The sequence below is a fragment of the Palaemon carinicauda genome, chromosome 35 (genome assembly GCF_036898095.1).
Source record: "Palaemon carinicauda isolate YSFRI2023 chromosome 35, ASM3689809v2, whole genome shotgun sequence".
NCBI lineage: Eukaryota > Metazoa > Arthropoda > Malacostraca > Decapoda > Palaemonidae > Palaemon > Palaemon carinicauda.
The window spans coordinates 70,826,603-70,852,628 of NC_090759.1; the positions used below are offsets into that span (position 1 = coordinate 70,826,603).

Sequence of the window (26,026 nt, forward strand, 5' to 3'; positions counted from 1 at the left end):
TCTCCTACATGGGCCAATTCCCCATTCTTGTTTCAGCTTTGACCTCGACCAGTGGAGCCACTCCCGCAACCTAAGCTGACTTATGTTATTTTCTTTGTATGTTGATTTTTGTATGGTCTGTTGTCTGACTACATGTTCGTGCTTTGATGGAGCAACCATGCTGGGTGGGGGTGTGCTCTGGCTGTGATGTACAATGTTGTAGCACTTTCATGGAGCATAAGGTGAGTCAACCCAAGAGTTCGCATTAGAGGAGTGGCCCTCTCCTTTTTAGCTTGTTATCCTGTCTATGTCTATGATGCATGAGTTCCTTGTTTGGGCATGAAGGCTCCCCTGCATCGGAGTTTTTTATGAACTTCCTAAGGGCCACCGAACCAAAAAGAAAACCACCAAGTTTTAGAACCCTCGCTGAAGAGGGGAATATAACCAATGAGGCCTCCTTCCCCTTCCTTGAACAGGCCCGTTTCTTCAGGTTTTGAACTAGACGAGCCCAAGGCCAGGAAGAACAGGAACAAGGCTTTCTTCTAGGAAGGACAGGAACAAGGCTTTCTCCTAGGCAGGACAGGAGGAAGCCTCTGTTGTCACTAGTGAAGAAGAGGAAAGCAGTAAAGGATTCCCGAACCCCGTATTCTTCTCTGCTTCGAACCAGTTTGGTGGCGTGATTTTCCATACTTTTCCAAGATGTAACGCACAAGAGGAAGGGGTCCAAGGTATCTCCCTCTTCTTATGCAGACTGATTACTTGGCTCATTCCAGTCATTCCTTATGCATCATCCAGGGCTGTGATAGTGTGTCAGGCTAGGTTACCCTCATACTCCCCATCCCGACAGTTGTAGAATGTCTCCTCTTCTGAGAGGAAAGAAGAGCAAGTCTTACACTACCCCTCTGTTAGGAAGGAGCTCACTCCAGAGAGACCTGCAAGACTTCATGCAGTAGTCAAGCATGGGCCTAGACACTTTGCGAGGACACGGAAGAGAGCGCCCATTCGTGAGAATGAACACTTGATCGAGGAGGGTACGAGTACCCCGCCAGAAACCTCACCGAACGCGAGTGACACCCAGTCTTGGCACTTGGAGAACCATGCTTTAGAAGGATGATGATTGTCAACGGTAGGTAGAGGAACGCCACCCAGAACCAATTTGAAGGACTCCCCCCTGCCAGTCAACCTCACCAAGAGCTTGTACCAAGATCTAGCAGTGAGAGTTTGTTTTCCTCTGAGGATTCGAAGAAGAGGATCTCCCACTACTACACTAGGAGTGAACCCTCAGAGAGGAACGTCCCTGCAAGGGTTCTCGCAGCCTTTCCTAATAGGCTGCCCATCCCCGATATCAGATGGATCGAGAAATAAACCGAAAAAGACAGAGAATAGCGCTCAGCAAAAATGGTGCTCGCGCTCACTAGAGAGAAGACAGGTAGACTTAACTGCAGCTACTCCCCTTTCATCAGGCAACTTCCTCCGAAGAGTTCCCAAAACTAGTACCCTCTGACCTAGGTGTCTCTCTTCTGGTTTTCACGAGCAATGAACACTCCCCATATGTGTGTGTGTTGACTGATCGTTCCTGGTCTCCACAAAATGAAGGTCCATGAGTACGGTCATGATCACCTTTATCCCCTCTCTGCATGCGGATACAATCGCAGGCAAGTTAAAAACTTAGATAAGTTTACGCTATCTCTGTCACGCGCACGGTGGTCGACTAACATCTCCATGCACAAGGGAGACGGCAGGAATACATGAGATTGCTTTTATTATCTGACAAGAGCCGTTATGAACGCAATTGCCTCCGTCAGGCATGAGAGCCTACACAAGCACAATGCTCCAAGCAAATAATGATCCACACGTATGATTGTCCTTGCATACAATAATCCATATGATTTTCTTTGGGTACAATAATCAACACCCGTGATTTCCAGGCGCTAAGGGTTCATGTGCTACATTCCAATTTTCCTGGTGTTATGAAGATGTCATAGCTGGAGTAGTCATGGCGTGACCAATAATTAGAGTTTAGTCTTTATCTCTTGCCCAGCTCAGTGATGAGGGCATTGCTGAATGAACTTACCCTTCTTACACATGAGAATGGCAGTTCATACCCAGGACGTATTTTCTCGGGAGAATGACCGTGGTACATTCTCGCCTGGTACACAAAATGAGAGGGTACGTATCAGCAACGTTCTTATCTCCAAGAATACATTTTGGTATGTGGTTCGTGTATTCTTCTGTAACTTTTAGGTCATAGAACATTGGTTTCTGTTTGCTCGGCAACTGCATTCATGGTCAATGAAATGTTCCCTTCATGAATAATATTTTGTCTTCACAGGAATGTTCTGAGGGTGTTCTCTCCTGACAAACCAAGTCTTCTTGCAGTTATTCTTTACAAGCATGCGATTGCCAGCTATGATGTGGAAGCCGGCGATCTAAAAGGATGCGATCATCAGTGGCAGTTGGAAAACATTTAATTGGTAGCCATAATCTGTAATCATGCAAGCAGGAACTTACACCCTTTCTTCAGATGATGCTGTAGTTACTTTTAAGTCATCAGGTAACTAGCTCACCTGTTCCTTTTCAACGTGTTTTGCCCTGAAGAGGAGGAAGAGGATGTCACCGAAGCGCAGCACAGCCAATCTGGCATGCTCTTGTGAGACTTTGCCTAGTACCTCTGCATGGTTTCGTGGAAGGGGCAGTGCTGCACTGTAGTCAACCCCACTCCTGTCCAAGTGATCAACTAAGTGAGACTAAGCATGAGCACTGATGGTCAAGAGAGGAAAATTCGCCTTTGTCATTTACTGATAATTTTGATTAAAATCTCTCTATGGGCTAATAACTACTCCCAAATTCAAGAGACTGATTCTCGACTGAGTATGCCCTGAAGTACTATTTAGGTAGCACTTTAGTGATTGCAACAGGTGACTTCTCGATCTGATCCTAAAAATCGTACAAGCATTGGGATTCCACATCCTGCTCACACAATTGGGAAAATAAGTTTCCTCACTAACATAGGATAGGAAACAGACGGTACTAAGAATGCGCTCCTCGGGGAAGTGAGTCTAGTAGTACGACTATGCATTGTTCGCAAAGTAAGAGAATATGTAATGGAAATTAACCCTCCTTGATTTGTCCAATCAGCACTCGTGACAGGGGCTGACGTACCTGCTAATGTGTGCCCGTTGCTTTGTTCTTAATTCTTACGAGAATGAGCATACACACTGCCTCCCAGTGCTCAGTTTTCACGAGAACGAGCATACGCACTACCTCCCAGTACTCAGTTTTCACTAGAATGAGCATGCGAACTAGCTTCCAGTGCTTAGTTCTCATGAGACGAACACACTCACTAGTACCTGCTACCTGTATTCAGTTCTTACAAGAACGAGAACAGGCACAGCCATTAGGAGTACAGTATAGGGCTAAAAGCACTCCAGTTCCCCTTCGAGGTATAACAGTATGCCCCAAAAGTGGGAGACTACTCTTTGTCGTCTCCGCATTGGTCACACTCAGATGACAGATGAGTTTTTGCTGGCTGGTCAACATCAACCATATTGTGACGACTGTTTGGTACTGTTGACAGTGAGGCATTTGTTGACCGAATGCTCCACATATAATAGTGAAAGAAATCAATATCGGTTTGAGGCTTGAGGTGAGGATGGCAGGTTCATCCTTGCCAAGATTCTTGGACATGGTGTGTCCTACCATGCTTGTGGTAGTTTTAGCTTTATTTCAGAAGCAGGTCTTCTGAAAGATATTTAACTTTTAAAATGACATCTTTGCTTTTATGGTTTTAATTGAATATTTTTTTATTTACAATAAATGATATTGGCGTCGATGACCTTAGATGTCAGGATGCCAGAAAACCTCAAATCAATCAATCAATAAATGACTGTTGTCTCCAATGATGGTTTGGGTGTACATCTTAAAATGAACATCGAGCATGGGTTATGGTCACTTTAAAAGCAAAAGCTGCACATCAATGATCTGGCATTGATAGAGGCCCGTCAAGCCCTAAAGGCCTTCACTGCATCTTCGAGGACAATCAGTCATGCAAATGAGAGGCAACAAACGGGTGGATGGCATCCTCTCCACTGTGCAGCCTGCAGGGAAGGCACATGCATGGGCAACAGACAATATGGTAGGCCTAACAGCAAGGTTCATTGTGGGGAAATGGAACCTCATAATGGACAAACTGAACTGAAGAGTCCAAATGGTTGAGTCATAGTTGTTCCTTCATCCTCAAGTGGCAAAGACATTCATGACTTTGTGGGGTTCCCAGACCATAGACCTGTTCACAACCAGCCTAAACAACAAACGCCCAGTCTATTGTTCACCAGCCCCGAACCCAGTGGCGTTCGTCAAGGACGAGTTTCAGCAGCCCTGGGACGTGATAGATGCATACGCCTCTCCTCCGAGAATATATATGTACACCTCCCCATCGAGAATAGATGCTGGGAGAATCGGCTAATCACAAAATTTTCTTATGGTCAGCTCAGGTAGGGTTTTCCCCCTCCTAACTGTGAGTCTCCTATTTAAAGGATGAGGATTTGTATTGGTGTTGGAACAAATCAGAAACCTAAATCCTTAAAAGATTACTTCCCACCTCGCCACCCTGCAAACCTTAGCTCTGGGATCGGAATTGGGAATCTTCCTCCCTCTTAGGATATTTTTAGATGTAGTGACAGTGGAGTCGGACATCTTGAGGTAAATCCAGAGAAAAACCAGCGAAATTCACACACAAGACAAAATACGGTTATCAAACTGCGTGCTAATAAAGGAGTGACGTCACTGGCGTGGGATTGCTAGTAGTAGTACGATGTTGAACGGCACCTCGCTGTTCGGGGATTTTGACAGGAGATATCTAAATGGTGCGAGGCCTCTGGTTGTGAATTATCACGCCCCAGTATTATATCGACACCTTATACAGGTGAGCGAGCTGGGTTCAACCTGGCATTCCCATGCAATTTTTTCTCTGGTAATATATAGCAGTTATATACCTTAGAAATGGTGCTAAAGGAGCATTTCACTGGGCGGGACGGGTCTCCCGCCCAGAAATAGATTTTTCCTACGTCAAAATCCCTTTTTTGTTTACCCAGCCAAGTCAGCGATGCTGGTGTTTACACCCTTATTTAAAGGACTTAGGTTTGTTTAGTTGGGAAGCAAACAAATGACTGAAATTTGTGTTTTTATATTAATTCAACTCCTACCATTCTAATGTTTTTATTTTTTTTTTCTCCATAGAGCCCCTTGTATTGTGTTCATTGATGACCTGGACATACTGTGTACTAGCCGAGATAGAGGTGATAATAGTGGCATCGTTACAACATTGCTTCATCTTATGGATGGACTTAATACATCTGCTGATGGTTAGTCTTATTCTTATCTTCAAGATAAACATGAAAATATCAGAGATTCCTGCCACTTTCTGTCATATTTTTTCTATACTCTTGCAAACTTGTGCTATATATTTTTTTCAATAGGATAAAGTATTTGAACCAGCCAGAAACTCAATCCTGGAAATATTTCAACCAAGGTGGTTAATTTTTCATGCTAATTGAATATTCTGATTATTAGAGTTAATATTTGTGACAAGTTTATAGCTTCAGTTATTTATGTATTTTATTTATATGAACCTCCATGATGTTGATATTGCTTTTTCTCCAGCTTAGTTGATTGACGTGTACTCCAAAAATTTATTATAAATTTTCCTATTTTCTTTAAATTGAAAAGATACATGCCCCTAGTAAAGTAATGATATCATTTAGCAGTTATTGATAAGGAACGCCATTGGTAGCATCTCTCAGTTTTTGCGTTGCTCCAGTGATATTAAGACATATCCTCCTAGATTTTGATGAGTGTTTATTGTGATTTAATTTGTCTTTCCTGCTGAATTTGTTAGCATTTTTTGCACAGGGAAAGCACGATGTTTTAGATAACTGTTCTGAGGAGTACACGGTACATTAAATCTGTCAGATAAATATGCTTCAAGTTCAAGTGTAGGTTGGTTATGGAGCAAGAGTATACACTTTGCAGTGGCATAGCATTTACACATAATCAGAACGACTGCTGTTCAATTATCATAACGGCCAAGGAAGTAATTTTTAGCTTTAAGGGAAATTACAGAGAGAGAATAGTGGTTCATTGTGGAATTAATAATATGACATGCTAATACTCTCTTACCTACCAAGTTGATGTTGAGCAATCATAGATCTTAAATTATTTATGGAAATATATAAATGATATACAGTACAGTACAGTATATTTTATATTACAACACATGTACTTCAGGTTTTTATTTGCAGGTGTAAGTTTATTTTATTATAAAAGCTATTCCCCACAACAGTTTGGGGTCCTATGTCCAAGTTTCACAAATTCATTATAGATTATATGATTTCTCTGATCTTCCTTGTGTAGATGAGTGTATGAAGTTATAGGTTTGATTATTTTGATAAACATTATACAGTAATTTTATATTCTTACTCCTTTCCTTTATTTTTTTGTTTACAGTATTGCCCGTTTCTTCCTATTGGATAGGCCTATAGTATACAGTACATTATAAGAACTGTATGTATAAAATCTTATGTTTTTCTTTCTTTAGTATTTTTTAAAATTCATTCTACCTTGATATTTTTCTCTCCTACATTGATTTACGCTATACTCTGTCTTGCTTAATGTGATAAACACTGCATTAAGTCTAGCTGTTACCAAGTTGTGGAATGATCTTCCTAGTCGGGTAGTTGAATCAGTAGAACTTCAAAAGTTCAAAGTTGGAGCAAATGTTTTTATGTTGACCAGGCTGACATGAGTCTTTTTATAGTTTATATAGGACATATTTGTTTTTGACGTTAATAGTTTATAGAGGATATATCTGTTTTGACATTGTTACTGTTTTTAGAATGATTTATTGTTAATTTGTTCTCATCATTTATTTATTTCCTTATTTCCTTTCCTCACTGGGCTATTTTTTCCTATTGGAGCACTTTGGCTTTTAGCATCTTTCTTTTCCATCTAGGGTTGTAGCTTGGCTAGTAATAATAATAATAATAGGTTTGCTTGTTTTTTTCTTTTCATTAAAAGTCCTTCCTATATTTTTCTTATTTTTATTCTCTATGTTAAGTATATATGAAGTGAAACAGACTTGTCATGCCATCCGCAGGAGTATTTAAAGCCATAACTCTTCTGTGTGGCTATACTTGCTAGAGATGGCAATTAAAACTGTAATAACAACAGCTTTCCATTACAGGGATACTTGTTATTGCGACTGCAACTAAACCTCAAACTTTGGATGCTGCTTTGAGAAGACCAGGCAGGCTTTCGTTTGACATATACCTGTCAGTACCTGAAGAAAGTGACAGAGAGGATATTCTTCAGAAAATGTTGGATAGGTAATCCTTTTATTGATTTGTCCAGTAATAGAAGTTGATGAGGACTTTAGGATAGAATCTGAAATAATAAAGTTTGGAGAAGAGAAAAGTTTTTCTTAAACAAGCATTAAAAAGAATTTTGTACTGTATACCTTTAAAAGTACAGTACAGTAAATATATAGTATAGGGTAAAAGCAAGCCACTTTTCACTGCTTGAGTGTAGAGGTTTGGTAAATAGATATATAATGAAAAGAAAGACGCATTAAAGACTAATTTTTCCTATGTCTTTGTGTTTGATAAGGTAGCTGGAGTTACTACTATTTTTATTTGTATAATATATCTTGGATTCATGTATTTACCTAATTTCAGCATTTTCATCTGTTTTACTGAATGTGTGGCAATGTCACCTTTTAAAGATATTTTTTACATATGTAATGCAGGTACCACGTGAAGTTTCATAGAGGAATAATTTTGGTTGGTATGACTAATTTAATTCTTACAAGTTATGTAAACTTTGGACGGATACATAAGAACAGGACAGGCATTTACCAAACATATTTGATGCCCATAAACTTTTGGAAAGGCTAATGATTATTAGATAGTCCTGTTTTAATACTGAGCTCCATATGTTAGCTGTCCATGAAATTTCAAACTATGACAATTGGAATAATATACAAAAGGAATTATATCATCATAAGATGTCATTTAGAATACAAAGCTGTACCTTATTGTAAGTTAGTCTTAGATGTTTAAAATACTGTAAGATTATGCAGGCAATAAAAAAAATCAACAATATACTGTACCACAAAATCTAACGTATGAAGATCTTAAAAAATGGTATCAATTACAGATACAGTATACTGAAAATAGAAGAGGCATAAGCCTAACTTTTATGATACTTGAATGACCTGAATATTACCCTAAAGAAAGTGATTTTTAATAATCAAATTAATTATTTCTATACTTATCTAACATTCATATGGCTTCCTTCTCGAAGCTGGTTAAATATCAACATTTACCCTAAAAATCTTAAAATATTCCCATTCTTTCACTATGATAAAAGATTATGACTCAGCTTTGAGCCAAGTATTTAGACTGAAGGGAGTAGACCTTTCCTCTTAGTGGTAAATGTCAATACTAATGAGGAGTTTTGAACAGTCCTACCCTCCTTGGAATATTAAACCTCCTGCTTGGAATGTAGCCATATTCTCAGGTCCCTAAAAAGGGCACACTCTGAAACATTAAAACACGTATCAGACAAGGATATGATGCTCAAGAGGGTGTTGCTTACTTTTGCTTCGATAAAAGTTAATGGGAACTACATGGTTTGTCTTATATGGTTACCTATTCTGACCATGGAGGTAGGTCTCTCTCTCTTTTGTACCAAAGTTTGTAGAAAAAATTTGAACCCTTGTTATTTATTATTCAAATTTTGAATTTTTTTTACTAAATTCTCCCTCAGAAAAATGACCAACAATCCAGAGGATTTGCTTCTTTGCCCTGTAGGACACTAAGAAACTACCTTGAAAAGGACCCAACCTGCTAGACCAAGGTTACAGAACTTTTCATTAGTTCTTGAAGGCAAAAGAAGATCTCTGAAAACACCATCCCTTACTGGCTTTGGCAGGTCATCAACAGAGTGCTATCTAAAGAACAAGATGAGCCAGAGGAACCGGTACAGGCATATGATGGCAAAGTCCGGGGAATGGGAGTAACCCTAGCCTTTTGGAAGAACTTGCCAGTCAAGTATTAAAAGCATGTGTCTGGAGATGTCAGACCATCTATATGGTCCACTACTTACAGGACTAGACGCATAAGTTACTGAACACCTTTATCATTGGACCTTTGGTAGCTGCTCAGCTGGTAATATAATGAACCTAGCTCCCTCACAGGACAAGAAGCAAAGCATATAAGTGAGCAGTTACACTATCATTTGAGGATGAGAGTGAGAATGTCTGGCCTTTCCTCTTTTCCTTCCACTTCTTTAGGGTGTAGCATTAGCACGGCTATATTGCTTGAACAGATGTTGCAAGTAAGGTTCACTAATGAGCATCTTTTCTATAGTGAGTAAAATAGAAATGTTCATTTCCCCATCCTTCTAACAAAGGGAAGTATGGATAGTATTGTAATCCCAACAATTTACTATTGCCTTACATTACAGACACTGATACAAGTTCGTCCATAACAGACTGTCGTCAGGCAGCACCTAGCCTATGGCCGAAAAATATTGCCATAGAAAGTGGATTGGATTCATCACTGCTCCCAAGTGGTCTAAGTGTTTTGAAATCCCATGATTTTAGATAGCTAGTATGGTGATAGAGACTTCTCCCTAAAGCTAAGTTTCTTATTAAAGGACAAAGGTTTGTATTTGTGAAAGATTAAATCACAAATTTTAAAAATTGTATTTTTCCTAACTATACAAGTATGAGTTCTTTAATTTATACTTTCCAATTTATCTAGCCCACAAACCCAGGTGAAGGTCAAAGTGGCTACTCCGTAAGCAAGCCCTGTCACCTCCCAGTAACTACCAACACCTCGTTATTATTTTATCAGCTGAGTTTTCCGACTTCACTAAAACCATACTCCTATTGAAGGAATCAAGTTTGTAGTCGGGAAAAATACAAATTAACGGTGCTTTTAAGATTCATGATTTTATCACAGATTCATCTGATTTTTACTTAATGTTCATACCTATGTAACCTAACTATTATTCAAAGCAATATTCTTTTATTGTATTTTCTATAGTATTTTAACTTATATCTGATATATTTCCAGAGTGCCTCATGACATCAGCAAAATTGATTTAGAAACCACTGCATCTAACACTCCAGGGTATGCTGGAGGTGATTTGCACAATATAATGATGGAAGCTGTTATGCATTCTGAAGGGAAGAGACTGACAATGCCCGATTTGGAGTATGCAGTGGGAACAGTAAAACCTGTTGCTTTGAAAGATACTGCAAGCGTTGATCACAAGGTTCGTTTAGAGTCCAGTCCAGTATTTCATTCTATTATTCTTTTAGGAACAATCAAAGGATGCACAAGTGTGTGTATAAGTTATAACATTCTAGACTATGTGTAGGCCAAGAAATATGTTATTTTTATTAGTAAAATAAATTTTTGAATATACTTACCCGATAATCATGTAGCTGTCAACTCCGTTGCCCGACAGAATTCTACGGGAGGGATACGCCAGCTATCACAATACTAGAAGGGGGTGTACTCACCAGCGCCACCTGTGGCCAGGTACTATAGTACTTCTTGTTGACACCTCCTCAATTTTTCCTCGGTCCACTGGTTCTCTATGGGGAGGAAGGGAGGGTCAATTAAATCATGATTATCGGGTAAGTATATTCAAAAATTTATTTTACTAATAAAAATAACATTTTTCAATATTAAACTTACCCGATAATCATGTATCTGATTCACACCCAGGGGGGTGGGTGAAAACCAGTGTACAAGATTAAAGGATAGCCAAGTATCCCGTATTTCATATAATCAGTTATCTCAAAATAACAATGAAATAATAAGTACCTGGTAAGGAAGTCGACTTGAACCGTTACTCTGCCTTTTTTTAAGTTCGTCTTCCTTACTGAGCGCAGCGTTCCTCTTAGGAGGCTGAATCAACTCTAAGGTGCTAAAGTATATAGGGCTGCAACCCCTACTAAAGGACCTCTACACAACCTCTAACCCAGGCGCTTCTCAAGAATGAATTGACCACCCGCCAAATCAAAAGGATGCGGAAGGCTTCTTAGCCTACCGTAACAACCATAAAAACAACAATAAAAGCATTCAAGAGAAAGGTTAAAAAAGGTTATGGGATTAAGGGAATGTAGTGGCTGAGCCCTCACCTACTACTGCACTCGCTGCTACGAATGGTCCCAGGGTGTAGCAGTTCTCGTAAAGAGACTGGACATCTTTAAGATAAAATGATGCAAACACTGACTTGCTCCTCCAATAGGTTGCATCCATTATGCTCTGCAGAGAACGGTTTTTATTAAAGGCCATCGAAGTAGCTACGGCTCTCACTTCGTGGGTCCTTACCTTCAGCAAAGCAAGGTCTTCCTCCTTTAAGTGAGAATGGGCTTCTCTAATCAGAAGCCTTATATAATACGAAACCCCGTTTTTGGACATGGGTCTCGAAGGTTTCTTGATTGCACACCATAAGGCTTCTGACTGTCCTCGAATAGGTTTTGACCTATTAAGATAAAATTTCAGAGCTCTGACAGGGCAAAGAACTCTTTCTAGCTCGTTACCTACCATGTTGGAGAGGCTAGGTATTTCAAACGATCTAGGCCAAGGACGTGAAGGAAGTTCATTCTTAGCTAAGAATCCGAGCTGTAAAGAACATGTTGCAGATTCGGATGTGAACCCAATGTTCTTGCTGAAGGCATGAACCTCACTGACTCTTTTAGCTGTTGCAAGGCAGACGAGAAAAAGAGTCTTGAGGGTAAGGTCCTTGAAGGAAGCTGACTGGAGAGGTTCGAACCTAGGTGACATAAGGAACCTTAAGACTACGTCTAGATTCCAGCCTGGAGTGGGTAGACGACGTTCTTTAGAAGTCTCAAAAGACTTAAGGATGTCTTGAAGGTCCTTGTTGGAAGAAAGGTCCAAACCTCTGTGGCGGAGAACTGAAGCCAACATACTCCTGTACCCTTTAATCGTAGGAGTTGAAAGGGATCTCTCATTCCTAAGATGTAATAGGAAGTCAGCTATTTGGGTCACAGAGGTATTGGTAGAGGAAACTGCATTGGCTCTACACCAGCTCCGGAAGACTTCCCAATTGGATTGGTAGACTCTACGAGTGGATATCCTCCTTGCTCTGGCAATCGCACTGGCTGCCTCCTTCGAAAAGCCTCTAGCTCTAGCGAATCTTTCGACAGTCTGAAGGCAGTCAGTCGAAGAGCGTGGAGGTTTGGGTGCAACCTGTCTACGTGAGGTTGACGTAGAAGGTCCACTCTTAGAGGGAGAGTCCTGGGGACGTCGACCAGCCATTGTAGTACCTCTGTGAACCATTCTCTTGCTGGCCAAAGGGGAGCAACCAGCGTCAGCCGTGTCCCTTCGTGCGAGATGAACTTCTGAAGGACTTTGTTTATGATCTTGAACGGTGGGAATGCGTAAAGGTCGAGATGGGACCAGTTCAGCAGAAAAGCATCCACATGAACTGCTGCTGGGTCTGGAACTGGGGAACAGTACAAAGGAAGTCTCTTGGTCATGGAGGTGGCAAACAGATCTATCGTAGGTTGACCCCACAAGGTCCAAAGTCTGTTGCACACGCTCTTGTGGAGGGTCCATTCCGTGGGGATGACCTGATCCCTTCTGCTTAGGCGATCTGCTGAGACGTTCATGTTGCCCTGAATGAACCTCGTAACTAGGGTGAGGTTTAGACTTCTTGACCAAATGAGGAGGTCCCTTGCTATCTCGTATAGGCTCCTCGAATGGGTCCCTCCTTGCTTGGAGATGTAAGCCAAGGCTGTGGTGTTGTCGGAGTTCACCTCCACCACCTTGCCTAGCAGGAGGGACTTGAAGTTCAATAGGGCTAAATGAACTGCTAGTAGCTCCTTGCAGTTGATGTGGAGCGTTTCCTGTTCCTTGTTCCACGTTCCCGAGCACTCCCGTCCGTTCAAGGTCGCGCCCCAGCCCGAGTCCGATGCATCCGAGAAGAGATGAAGATTGGGGGTCTGAATCGCCAACGATAGGCCCTCCCTGAGAAGGAGATTGGTCTTCCACCACAAGAGAGTGGTCTTCATCTCTTTGGTGACTGGGATAGAGACTGCTTCGAGAGTCAAACCCTTGTCCCAATGAGCTGCTAGATGGAATTGAAGAGGGCGGAGGTGGAGTCTCCCTAGCTCGACGAACAGGGCCAACGATGAAAGGGTCCCTGTGAGACTCATCCACTGTCTCACCGAGCAACTGCTCCTCTTCAGCATGCTCAGGATGCAATCTAGGGCTTGGCTTATCCTTGGGGCCGATGGAAAAGCCCGAAAATCCTGACTCCGAATCTCCATTCCCAGGTACACAATGGATTGGGAGGGAATGAGCTGGGACTTTTCTAGATTGACTAACAGACCCAGTTCTTTGATCAAGTCCAAAGTCCAGTTGAGACTCTCCAGACAGCGACGACTCGTGGAGGCTCTCAACAGCCAGTCGTCTAAATAAAGGGAGGCTCTGATGTCCGATAAATGGAGGAATTTTGCTATATTCCTCATCAGATGCGTAAACACCATAGGAGCTGTGCTTAGGCCAAAACACAGGGCTTGGAATTGGTAGACAACCTTTCCAAAAACGAATCTCAGGAAAGGTTGGGAGTCTGGATGAATAGGAACGTGAAAGTATGCATCTTTCAGGTCCAACGAGACCATCCAGTCCTCCTGCCTGACCGCTGCTAGGACCGACTCCGTCGTCTCCATCGTGAACGTCTGCTTGGTGACAAAAGCATTGAGTGCGCTGACGTCCAGCACCGGCCTCCAACCTCCTGTCTTCTTGGCCACCAGAAAGAGACGGTTGTAGAAGCCCGGGGATTGATGGTCCCGGACTATAACCACTGCCTTCTTCTGTAACAGGAGCGACACCTCCTGGTGCAACGCTAGCCTCTTGTCCTTTTCTTTGTAGTTGGGAGAGAGGTTGATGGGAGATGTGGTCAGAGGGGGTTTGTGGCAGAATGGTATCCTGTAACCCTCCCTCAGCCAACTGACAGACTGGGCGTCTGCACCTCTCTTTTCCCAGGCTTGCCAGAAGATCTTGAGTCTGGCTCCTACTGCTGTCTGGAGAGGAGGAGAGTCAGTTTTTGCCTCTAGAAGTCTTGGATCCTTTCCTAGACTTGCTCCTGGAAGAGTCTGGACGGGAGCTTCCTCGGCTGGGGGCTCTACCACGAAAGGGCGGAATAAACCTCGTAGCAGGAGTATCAGCCACTGGGGTGCGATAAGTCCTGGGGACTGAGGTAGCAACCTTAGTCTTACGAGCAGATGAGGCCACAAGATCATGGGTGTCCTTTTGTATCAGGGCCGCAGACAAGTCCTTAACAAGCTCTTCAGGAAACAGGAACTTAGAGAGCGGAGCGAAAAGGAGTTGAGACCTTTGACAAGGTGAGATGCTGGAGGAAAGGAAGGAACAAAGCTGCTCCCTTTTCTTAAGCACTCCTGACACAAACATCGAAGCAAGCTCGCCAGATCCATCCCTAATAGCCTTATCCATGCAGGACATTAAGAGCATGGCTGAGTCCTTGTCCGCAGGGAAGGTCTTCTTGCTAAGGGCCCCCAGGCACCAGTCTAGGAAATTGAACATCTCAAAGGCTCTAAATACACCCTTTAGGAAGTGATCTAGATCGGAGAAGGTCCAGCAAACCTTAGAGCGCCTCATTGCTGTTCTACGAGGAGAGTCTACCAAACTTGAGAAGTCAGCCTGGGCAGAGGCAGGAACTCCCAAGCCTGGTTCCTCTCCTGTGGCATACCAAACGCCCGCTTTAGAAGTGAGCTTAGTCGGAGGAAACATGAAGGAAGTCTTTCCTAGTTGCTGCTTAGACTGCAGCCACTCCCCTAAAATTCTTAACGCTCTCTTAGAGGACCTTGCAAAGACGAGCTTAGTATAAGTTGACTTGGCTGGCTGCATGCCCAGCGAAAACTCAGATGGCGGAGAGCGGGGGTTAGCAGAGACAAAATGGTCTGGGTATACCTCTCTGAAAAGAGCCAAGACCTTACGAAAGTCAATAGGAGGCGGAGAAGACTTGGATTCATCCACGTCTGATGAGGGATCCAGGTGTGCAGCCTCATCATCAGAAACCTCATCACCAGAGTGTAGCGAAGTGAGAGGTAAGGTATGCTGAACAGCAGAATCTGCACGAGCGGGAGCAAAAACGCTTGTGGTTTCATCCTCAAGTCTCTGTTGAGGCAACACCTGAGGCTCAGGCTGCAAAGGCTGGTCAAAAGAAGTAGCAGAAGGTAGGCGCATGGGTGGAGGAGGCTGACTCCTGGCATGAGTGTCTTGACTCAAGAGTTGCGCTTGCTGTAAGGTTGGTGGATGCGCAGTAGCAGGTTCCTGAGGTGTGAGCTGCGAGCGTTGAGGTAGTGGCTGCGCAGAACGCAGTAATTGTCTCGCGAGTTGAGGTTCCTGAGGCGCAAGGCTAAGGTGTTGAGGCTCTCGCCTTGAGGAGGGTTGAGGTCGCTGCAGCGAGAGCTGAGGAGTCTGCCTCATGGATGGGAGAGGATGTTGTACCTCAAGAGAGTGTTGCCTCACTGGTGGAACCGCAAGTGGAAGCGGAGGAAGTAAGGTATAAGCTTCCTGTTCCCATTGCTGAGGTTGCCTTAAGGAAGGCGGAGGTAGCTGCACACCGCTGGAAACTGGCAACTCAGTACGTGGTAAGGTATCCTGAGGAGCCTCAACATCGTTCGCCTGGCAGACAGGACTGCGGTTAGGCGGAGCGATCGCAGGAGGAGGTGTAACCTTCTCAGCCTGACAGTCACGCATCAAGACCGCAAGTTGTGACTGCATGGACTGCAGTAGAGTCAACTTGGGGTCGGCAGACACTAAGGTCTGCTGAGGCAAAGCCTTAACAGAAGAGATCTGTTGCGGCAGCACCTTACTCCTCTTAGGAGGTGTGCATTCAACAGATGACTGCGGCGAGTCAGAGCTGATCCAATGACTGCAGCCAGGTTGTAGAGCTCTTGAGGTCTGGACTCTGCGTTTGAGCGGTCTTGAGACCTGAGTCCAACGTTTCCTCCCTGACAAATCTACAGCAGACGAGTAAAAGACGGGCTCAATCGTCTGCGGGTGGGAGTGACGGTCTCTGGAAGACACGCCCGCAACCACCGAGGATACTTCTGTGCGCCGATCAAGGCCTGCCGAACCCTTTTGCCCTTCGACATTGCTTCTCCCCTGGGCTTGGGAGCTTGCAAGAGGTCCCGGACTGGGAGGACGACTGGCACGCACAGAAGTACCCTCACGCACCACACTGACACTAGCACTTGGCACTGCACTGACACTAGCACTCGTCACAGCACTGGCACTATTACCACCCACTGCACTCTTGACCTTAAGTTCCTTGACTTCGGCCATAAGAGACTTATGATCACTAACCACCGACTCCACTTTGTCACCTAAAGCCTGAATGGCACTCAAAACAACAGACATATCAGGTTGAGGGCAAATAGTAGGTTCGGGGGTAGCCACTACAGGGGGAGGAAAAGGTAGGGGATCATGAGGTGAGGAAAAAAGTGAAGAGCGAGAAGAACTCCTCCTAACTCTCTCTCTCTCTAACTTGGTTGAATACTTAAGAAATCGGACAAAATCAAGTTCCGAAAGTCCGGCGCATTCCTCACATCGATCTTCCAACTGACAGGGTCTTTCCCTACAGTCAGAACAAGCGGTGTGAGGATCTACCGAGGCCTTCGGAATACGCCTATTACAAGACCTACATCGTCTATGGGGTGGGGCTTGTGAAATGTCAGACATCTTGAATCAAAGAGTTAGCCAAGTGGGGATTCCAAATCAAGCAAAAAGATCGTTAACCATTAATCAGAACTAAATAATAGCTATCTAAGCTAATATAGAAGTTTTCCAGTAAAGCGACAGCCGAAATCTGAGAGAAATACTTCACCAAAAGCCGTGAAAATACTCCAAGATCATAAGCGTATCCCAGAACGTCTTGCCGGAAGCACGACAGAGGAAAAATTGAGGAGGTGTCAACAAGAAGTACTATAGTACCTGGCCACAGGTGGCGCTGGTGAGTACACCCCCTTCTAGTATTGTGATAGCTGGCGTATCCCTCCCGTAGAATTCTGTCGGGCAACGGAGTTGACAGCTACATGATTATCGGGTAAGTTTAATATTGAAAAAGGTATGATTTAAGATTTGCAAGAATGTGGAAACTAATTTTAAGCCTTCATTCATTATAATACATTCAAAATTCCCTTGGAAGTGGCTAACAAAGAAAATATATGAACTAGAGTAATATATGGTACCTTTAATCTGGCAACCATACAATCACACAAATAGCTTTAATGTCCATCTAGCTCTTATAACTAGATAAAAAATTTCAAGCGAAACTCATATTATATGATATGTACTACTTGTTTTCTTTTGTATTGACATTCATTAAATTGCTATAAGTGACATGTATTCCATGTTAAATCCTATTGCTATGCTTTTTGTTTTTTGTCTAAGCTTGATATACAATTTTTCTTCCTGTAGGTCACTTTTTCAGAAATATGTGGATATGATGCTGTGAAATCACGTTTACGAGAGTCTTTGAACTTGTCTTTGAATCATGGTCATGTGTTTGAACATTGTGGACTGTCTACACCAAGCCAATACTTAATCTTTGGTCCTCCTGGTTGTGGAAAGTCCTTTCTCATTATGGCACTTGCCTCCGAATTCCACTTGAACGTTATCCGCGTAAAGAGATCCACGGTTTTAGGGAAGTACTTTGGAGAATCTGAACAAAACCTCGCCAAGATATTTGCCAAGGTAAAATGGTGTTTTAATACTGTCTTATGTCTTTATTCTATAGGTTATACTTTCTCAGTTCATAACACATTCCTCTATACAGTGTGAAAAAATACTGTAAGTAGGGGTATGATAAACTTGTGGTGCTTGTACTTAGATTGAGGTACTGCATGTATTTGCACTACATCATGTTTAATCATTAGTAATTCCAAAAACAGAATTTTGATGATCAAATTTCTTATTTCTATACTCACCTGATGGTCACATTGCTTCTTCTTCCCTAGTTCGTTTATGCATTCGGCCTTTATCCACAAAATAAATAGAAAAATTAATTTTCTCGTAGTCAGTAAACAAATGCCCTTAATAAATGAAGGAAACTGATGTGCCAGTATCTTTTTCTCTTCATTTTCTTCTTTGTGTCAGTTGTGATTAGATCCTTTCCAAATTGTTTGCTTATTACTGCACATTAAAATGTCTTCCCTTGTTTTGTTAGCAATTACTGTATGTAGTGTGCATGGAAATTATTTCTAGAAGTTCTTTATCCACATTTCCTTTTGTACATTTTGCCAGGGGCAATACTGTGATTTAAATAACCGTTGTGAAAAATGTGTTCAAGCCATGGTACCTTTCTTAGGAACGTATGTTTCAATTGCTGCCAATCGAGTTAACATTTCAAAGTTCTAAAGAAAACTTGCTGATAGTTAAGGAGAAAAGCCAGGGAAGACCAGGCTAGTTCATTGTTGTGATGGATGATGATGCTAATGATACACCTCCAACCTTAGACAATTCACATAATAAGTCAGCTTTCGATAGTGATGAGCTTCATAAGCTCTTTATATCGCAAACTTCCTTTGTTAAAGTTCATAAATCCATTGAATCCTCTTTTAAAAGCAGTAGCTATGGTCCTATCCTCCCCATTGCCAACTAACCTAACTCCCCTAATAGTTTTCCTTTCAGTAAGGTTTCTGGAAGTTCACTTAGCATTATTGTTATTATTAATATTACTTGCTATGCTACAACCTTAGTTGGGAAAGCAGGAAATAGATATGACTCCAGGGACTCCAACAGGGAAAATTACCCAGTGAGGAAGGAAACAAGAAAAAATAAGATATTTTAAGAACAGTAACATAAAAAAAAACATCTATATAAACTATAAAAACTTTTAACTAAACTAGAGGAAGAGAAGTAAGATAGAATAGTGTGACCGAGTGTACCCTCAAGTAAGAAAACTCTAACCCAAGACACTGGAAGACCATGGTACAGAGTCTATGACACTACCCAAGTCTAGAGAACAATGGTTTGATTTTGGAGTGTCCTCCTAGAAGAACTGTTAACCATAGCTAAAGTCTCTTTTACCCTTACCTAGAAGAAAGTAGCTACTGGACAATGACTGCACAGTAACCCCTTGGGTGAAGAAGGAAAAAAAAAAGCTATTCAAAGTACCTGGAATTCTTGAATTACTTAAAAACCTTCTGCTGATAAATCCTTGCATGCTGCAATCCTAGTTGCTCTATAAGACAACTAGACTATGAGGCAGGAGACTGATTGGGTAGTCTGGAACCTAATATCCCTACACTCGCTAAATTGAGGCCTCCTAAATTATATCGTATTTGATAGGTGGATGGCGTAGTATATCATATACATACATATACCATGGCACTTCCCCCAATTTTGGGGGGTAGCCGACATCAACAAAGAAACAAAAACAAAAAGGGGACCTCTACTCTCTACGTTCCTCCCAGCCTATCATATGATTCCCATAAATCTTATTGAGGTGAACAAAGTTTCAGATAACATAATCATGTGCATGATGTTTCCCTTGGTAGTGTGTTCCATTCACTTGCAAAGTTGACCACTGTCTCATCACATGTTATTTTAATTGTAGTAAAATCACCATTTTCTTTTAAATATATCTTGAGTAAGAAGTTAATTAAGCATATCAGCAAGTAAAGCTAGGTAATATTAGCATCTGATGCCCCATGGACTTAGTAACTGGATATTTTATTGATTTGATTCTATTTTTAATCACTAGTTGTTGCGTTTTATTTTCATAGGAACTTGTGCTTAAATTAGTGCAGAATGATCATTCTGTTGCAAGAACTGTTTGACCTTGATATTTTGTTTCAGATTTTTAAGTAGTGAATAGAATTGTTTTAGTAAATAAAACTTAAATATAAACTCTTCTTACCATAGAAATCCTTTCAAATAGGAGTCTTATTTAAAGATAAACTTCTTATATGAAATAAAATGATTCTGAATCACATAATCCTTTATATGATGTAAATTTACCCTTAAGAGTGGTTAAGATATGCTCATGTAAACTGAATTCACCTCCTTATTCATGGTTCAATGGAAAAAGGTCTAGTGTAGAATATTTTGAGTAGATTGATAGTATCCAATGAAGTAATGATGTATATGTGACTTAACTTAACTTACATATTTGGTTTCATTATTCTTAGTAACTGAACAGGTTATCAAATGATAAACGTATATCCTTTTTTATATAGGCATAGTAATATTTAGAGATTTTAGTGTAGTATATGATTTATTTAGTTTGACCTTGGTATTGGTATCTGAAATGGATCTTCTTTTCCTTTTATAGGCTCAAGAGTCTTCTCCTTGCATCCTGCACTTTGAAAATTTTGAAGGCCTAGCAGGGAGGTCGAAAGGTGAAGATGGTGGCAGTGATGTCGAAGGCCGTATTATCAACCACCTGAAGGTCCAACTTGATGGTATAGTTCGTAATGATGGAGTCCTCATATTCGCGGAGACAAATCGGCCAGATCTTTTAGATAAGGTAAACACTGTCTGTTGTTTTTTAAATCATCAATGAGTTTGAGATATTTGACACTATTTAGAGGGATAATTCAATGCAATTAGTTTCAAATTTGTATAGAAATCTTGAAGATTCTGAGATAAGATAATTCATTCTTTTTATTCAATTTGAGGTAATATTTGACTCATCTCAATTGTGCTATGTGAGTAAATGAATCCACAGAGGAAACATAATTTATTCATTTTGAAATATCCTGTGTCAATTCTTAGCATCCAGGAGAAAGTTCACTTTAATTAAAGTGCTAATATTCGTGTATATTTATGGAAAAGGATGATTACTTGACAAGATTATCTCCTTGCAATTGATTTAATAATTATTGTTAATTTCCCACTTTATAAAATCCTCCCTTTTATAGGATTTGATTCGACCTGGACGCTTTCATGAATACTGCTTTGTCAGTTTACCAGAAGCAGAAGACCGATTAGACATCATTAAAAAACATTTACTGCCAGCAACGTTTTCAAATGAGTTTTCATTGGAGTCCTTAGTTGAAGAATCAAATGGATTCACAACAGCTGAGGTTAGTAGATTTTCAATTCATGTTACTTGAAGATCATGTAAGCTTTCCATTTAGTAAAATATGTTAGCATCGACTTTCTTATATCAAGAACAAAATACACAATGCCAGGATTAATGAAGTACAGTGTAGTACTTTAGTATGAAATTTTTTAATGGTGTTATCTTAAATTGAATTGTCAGCAGTCTATTTTTATTTAATTAACTCATATATTTAATTATGTGAATTTGGATTTACATCTTTTCTAGTTGCCTTGTTTCCTGTGCTTCTTGAATTATATAGTCAGTAGTATTATGGTCAGTATTTAATCACATTTTTGCTGTTTTATAAAGGGTGATCACAGCTTTCTAACCCCAACTTACACTCAACTGGAACTGGTGATTAAATCTGATTACAGTGTTCTTTACCTGACACACTGTAGGCAGTGCTCAAGCTTATTTGCAACATCCCCTGGGCCCCCGTTGGATTTGTTCTTATTATTTATCTGTTCTTTTTTTGGGGGGAAATTTGACTTGTTCCTATGTTTACTTATTACAATAGGTCAATCCTGTTGGTCTAAATCACTCTGTAGTCTGGTTAATATTCTTAAGAATAAAGAAATTCATACAGTATGAATAACAGCATTAATTTAACATTTCAATATTTTGTAAAAATATCGAGCAGGACAGTGTCCTAGAGACTGACCATATATATATATGATCAGCGCCCATGCCCCCTCTCCACCTAAGCTAGGACCAAGTAGGGCCAGGCAATGGCTGCTAATGACTCAGCAGATAGACCTATAGGCTCCTACAAACCCTCCCTCCTTAGCTCACAAGGATGGTGAGATTGCAGCGGCCAAAGAAACTATTCAGGGACGTTACCACATCGTCCACCACAACCTGTTTTAGATGAAAGATAGTGGAAATAGATAAAACTGATTATGATATTAAAATTTTTGTCCATATTCTTCACCCATGGTTAGGGGCAAATTACCCTCCCAAAAATTACAGAACATTTAAGGTAGCAGCCATATCACAGTCTCTTGAAGAATTGTAAGTTAGGTCATAGTATTAGAAATGTCATTGAATTGGTATTTGTTTTCCTCAATACATGTTTACATCATAAGTCATGCAGAGGCCCCTTAACTTATTAGGCCATCTGGTAAGTATCAGAGGGCATATAGTACAACCTAACATTCTACATATCTCACTCCTAATATTGATTCATCATCCAATTCAGTAAACTGAACTGAAATCTACTCCTGCTTTTCGGTTATGAGGTTTTCTCCAAAATGCATCACACCTAAAAAGATATAAAAAACAGTATATTGTTCTTAGGCTTTTAACCAGACCACGGAGTCAAAATATTTGGCTTATAGAGCAGGTCTAAATGGTTATCATCAATACTAGGGAGGTTATTTTTTCTTTTTAATTAGAAAAGCATTAGGAAAATTTATATCAATACTGGTAATTGGTTTTCTAAAACTTGGCATTTATGCTAGGTTCAGTGTAGCTAATTGATGAACAAGTTTGAGAAGTTGACTGGTTTCTGTATCTTTTTTTCAGGTTATTCAACTCTGTAACGAAATTAAGCAGCTGTGTCGAAGGGACATTGAGCCACCCGATATCACGTTCAGTGCAGTTGAGGAAGCCCTCGAATTAGTGTCCCCTAACACATCAACAAAAATGCTACAGAAACAAATAAAGTTTGCGTCCATTTATTGCTCATAAACGATTTCGATTACGAATGTACTACAGTATTTGGTACTCAGTTTATATACTGTGTATATGTTTATAACGGTGTTGATAATGAAAGCTCTTAGACTTATGGCTAGTGTGTGTTGCATGGCACATTTGATGCTACAATATAAGAGATATATTGCTTGTACAGTATATTTTAATTATGTAATATACAACAGTAATTTTCTAATTTATCTTTATTATGTATGTATGCTATTTGATTTTGACCTGAACTTTCACTTCCAATGTGAATCTAATTTAATTTGATTTTAGAATATGAGCAAGTATTTGAAGTGCAATATGATAACATTTAATGAAATTTGCCCACTCTTAGTTAGTAAACAATTACAGTATGCTTCCTGAAAAGATACTAAATAGTTTGAAAGTTTTACATTTCATGCAAATCAAAGTTTGGTAAATTATAAGAACACCCACAATTTTTTTTTTTTGAAACTGAAGAACAATTGCTCTTGTTAATTCATTGTTTAAGGAATTTAAAAGCAAAATTATTTGGAAAAACAAGAAAGAAACAAGAATATATTACATTGAGAATAAATTGAAAAAAGAATGTAATAATCCATCAAATAAATCTTGGTATGTTTACATAGATACAGTAGTCTCTTAAGCAAACCTGATTTGCTATTATAGATCAGGTTCCATTCACTGTGACCTCATTCTACTGTTTGAGAATCTCAACCTCTTGAGTTACTTCTAGAATCTTGGGCTTCAGCCCATAATTTATTGTAAGTTTTATACTTAAAACCAAGGTGACAGAACAATAGTAGGTCATATTACTATTTTTAAGACCTGGTAATATTATAACAATCAAATTTTATGGCAATATATTTTATATCTAGTTTTTACGACGACCAATTCTCATAAGCCGAGTCACATGGTTTGTTAGAAGAATTTGACCTTGGTTAAGAGTTGAATGTCTTGGGTAGCTGAAGTTGAACAGATAAGTGGCTAAGGACTAAAGGAAAGGAATGAAAGGTAAGGGACAGAGAGCATTAGGAGAAAGTTTTTGTGTGTGTTTGAGTATGAACATGTCAGAACAAAGGCTGCTTTGGGTACTTCATAAGTTTTTCGCTGAAGATATCCCTGGGTTTCATCATCTTAAACTTGTGACTATAGGCTGAAACCCTTATCTGGTTCTTTGTGCCTTAATGAGAATATAAATTGTTATCTTAAGGAATAGATCAGGATAGTTACTGTATCCATAAGTCAAAAGTATTTTTAACAGATTCTTAAAGAAAAGGGAAGTACCTTTTGATTAAAAGTACCCCATTTTCCCCTCATATGTGTATACTGATAAAAATGTGCTTTTTGTGGCCAACTGCTGTTGTTGATAAAGATTCCATGCAGTATCCACTTTTCCCCAGCTGTTAATATGCCTTCTTTACCCATTGGTCTCTTCTATCTAGCCTGACTCGCTTATTTAACATAACACTTGAACTTGTTTTCATATTACATCAATAGGAAATCCTTTAAAAAGCCTTATAAGAGCATAGAATTGTGGTGCAAGGGTCTCAAAGTGATATATATTTATAGATGGTAAACTTTTTCCCTTGAAACAAGAAGGTGATGGAACCTGCTTTCATAAGAGGAATACTGAAAGGTTATTAAAAGCAAATAGAAATAAAAAGAATGCAGGTTCATTTAAGAAGAGAGAATTGTCTGGTAAGTTGAAACCTATTTGGAATAATGAACCCAGAGGAATAAGATGTAGAGACTGAAAGATGTCCAAATATATCTGGTAACTTAGGGATTGCCATGGATTTTGCACAAGGATATTCCTTAATACCAAACAGTTGGAGGTTAGAGGAATAAAAAGCCATGTACAGTCTGTGCAACTTGAAGCAGGTGAGAGAATGGAGTCTAGGGTAAGAGACTGAAGTAAGTGTTTAACTCGTAGTTGTCTCCGTAAGGAGATAGTGTCAGTACTCCTCCCTAGGGTCTCTTCAGCATTCTTTCAGTCCCTAATTTCACTTGTTTTGTACCTGTCTATCTTACCATCTTTGTGCTTTTCAATCTCTCTAGTTTTTACTCAATACAGATAGCTGTAGGGTTCTGCCCATCAGTTGCACTTGGGTGCTGAATGGCACCAACACCAGATTGTATAACTCAAATTCACAAATCTAATCCCTATTAAGGCCCTCCCACACGAGGGACAAATGCACAGCGGGCAGACACTGTTACCAATTTTGTTGCATGGGTGGCGATTGCGAGTGTAAATGATGCCATAGACATGAAAAGCACAGGCAAACCATCGAAGTGCTCAGTGCCCCTTGTTGAGGTAATGGATGGGTACCTGACTAGGGACCACGTTATCAGATAAGTCTGACTGACCTTTGCCCAGTGTCTGGCACAAGTCATACATTTGCCTATCTGTGCCTATTATCTGCCTTGAACTGTTTGATCTGGTAACACTGTTTCAAAGCGAGAGAATTACAGCAAATCATAGTGCCCTTCTTGCATTCACCCTTTGTTTGGTAGTGGTTTTAGTTTTTACCACCATTATTGCACTGTAAGCATTAATAAAGGGTCTTTGCAGAGTCCCTGCCCCCTCATCTGCACCCACTTTTTAACCATTTTCTTTATCTCCATTTATGTTCATTTCTTTTCCAACCACTCAACTTTTACTTCATAGTACAACTGAGGGGATTACCTATATTTACAACTCTGTTTTAAATAACCACACCAGGTCATGTGGCCCAAGTTCTGTAAATAGAATCAAATCTTTTTTCCGATCCTGGTTCATTCAACTTACATGGTGCAGTTGCGAGGTTTAATGATTTCACCTCGGTGCTAAGCATCCGCCCTTGCACCATCTGGAATGCACATGAACCAAAATCAAAAAGTTTTAGTTCCTAAAGCAGTTTTTCCATTAATGTCTTTGCTGTATCTTTGTCTAATTATTAAATTTACATTTGGTTCATTCATTTAATGTAATTGCAACTGCTAAGATGCTCTTGTAGGTCATATAAACTGCTGCATATTTTTATCATGGTGTACTGTTGAACAGAAATTCTTGACACACCTTTCTCAGAGGAAGTGCACCTTGTCACACCCTTACTGTATGGTAAGTAACCAAACAGATAGTGTATGGAGAGGTTGTGACTGAGGCTAAACCCAGAAACTCTTGGTGCGAAAGATGTGACTAGATGCACTT

At 40.4% G+C, this 26,026-nt stretch overlaps 1 protein-coding gene across 3 annotated transcripts in view; it reads left to right on the top strand.

Moving 5' to 3' along the window:
* LOC137627859 (zinc finger protein 277-like) overlaps positions 1 to 23,061 on the top strand; it is a 75,066-nt gene extending 52,005 nt beyond the window's left edge. For all 3 annotated transcript variants that reach the window (XM_068359282.1, XM_068359281.1, XM_068359284.1), the window contains exons 6-12: positions 5,218 to 5,342; positions 7,220 to 7,361; positions 10,116 to 10,317; positions 17,526 to 17,801; positions 20,383 to 20,577; positions 20,972 to 21,136; positions 22,681 to 23,061. In XM_068359282.1, coding sequence (XP_068215383.1) covers positions 5,218 to 5,342; positions 7,220 to 7,361; positions 10,116 to 10,317; positions 17,526 to 17,801; positions 20,383 to 20,577; positions 20,972 to 21,136; positions 22,681 to 22,845 — 1,270 coding nt within the window. In that variant the 3' untranslated portion in view covers positions 22,846 to 23,061. The remainder of the gene's footprint in view (positions 1 to 5,217; positions 5,343 to 7,219; positions 7,362 to 10,115; positions 10,318 to 17,525; positions 17,802 to 20,382; positions 20,578 to 20,971; positions 21,137 to 22,680) is intronic.
* The last annotated feature ends 2,965 nt before the right edge of the window (positions 23,062 to 26,026 follow it).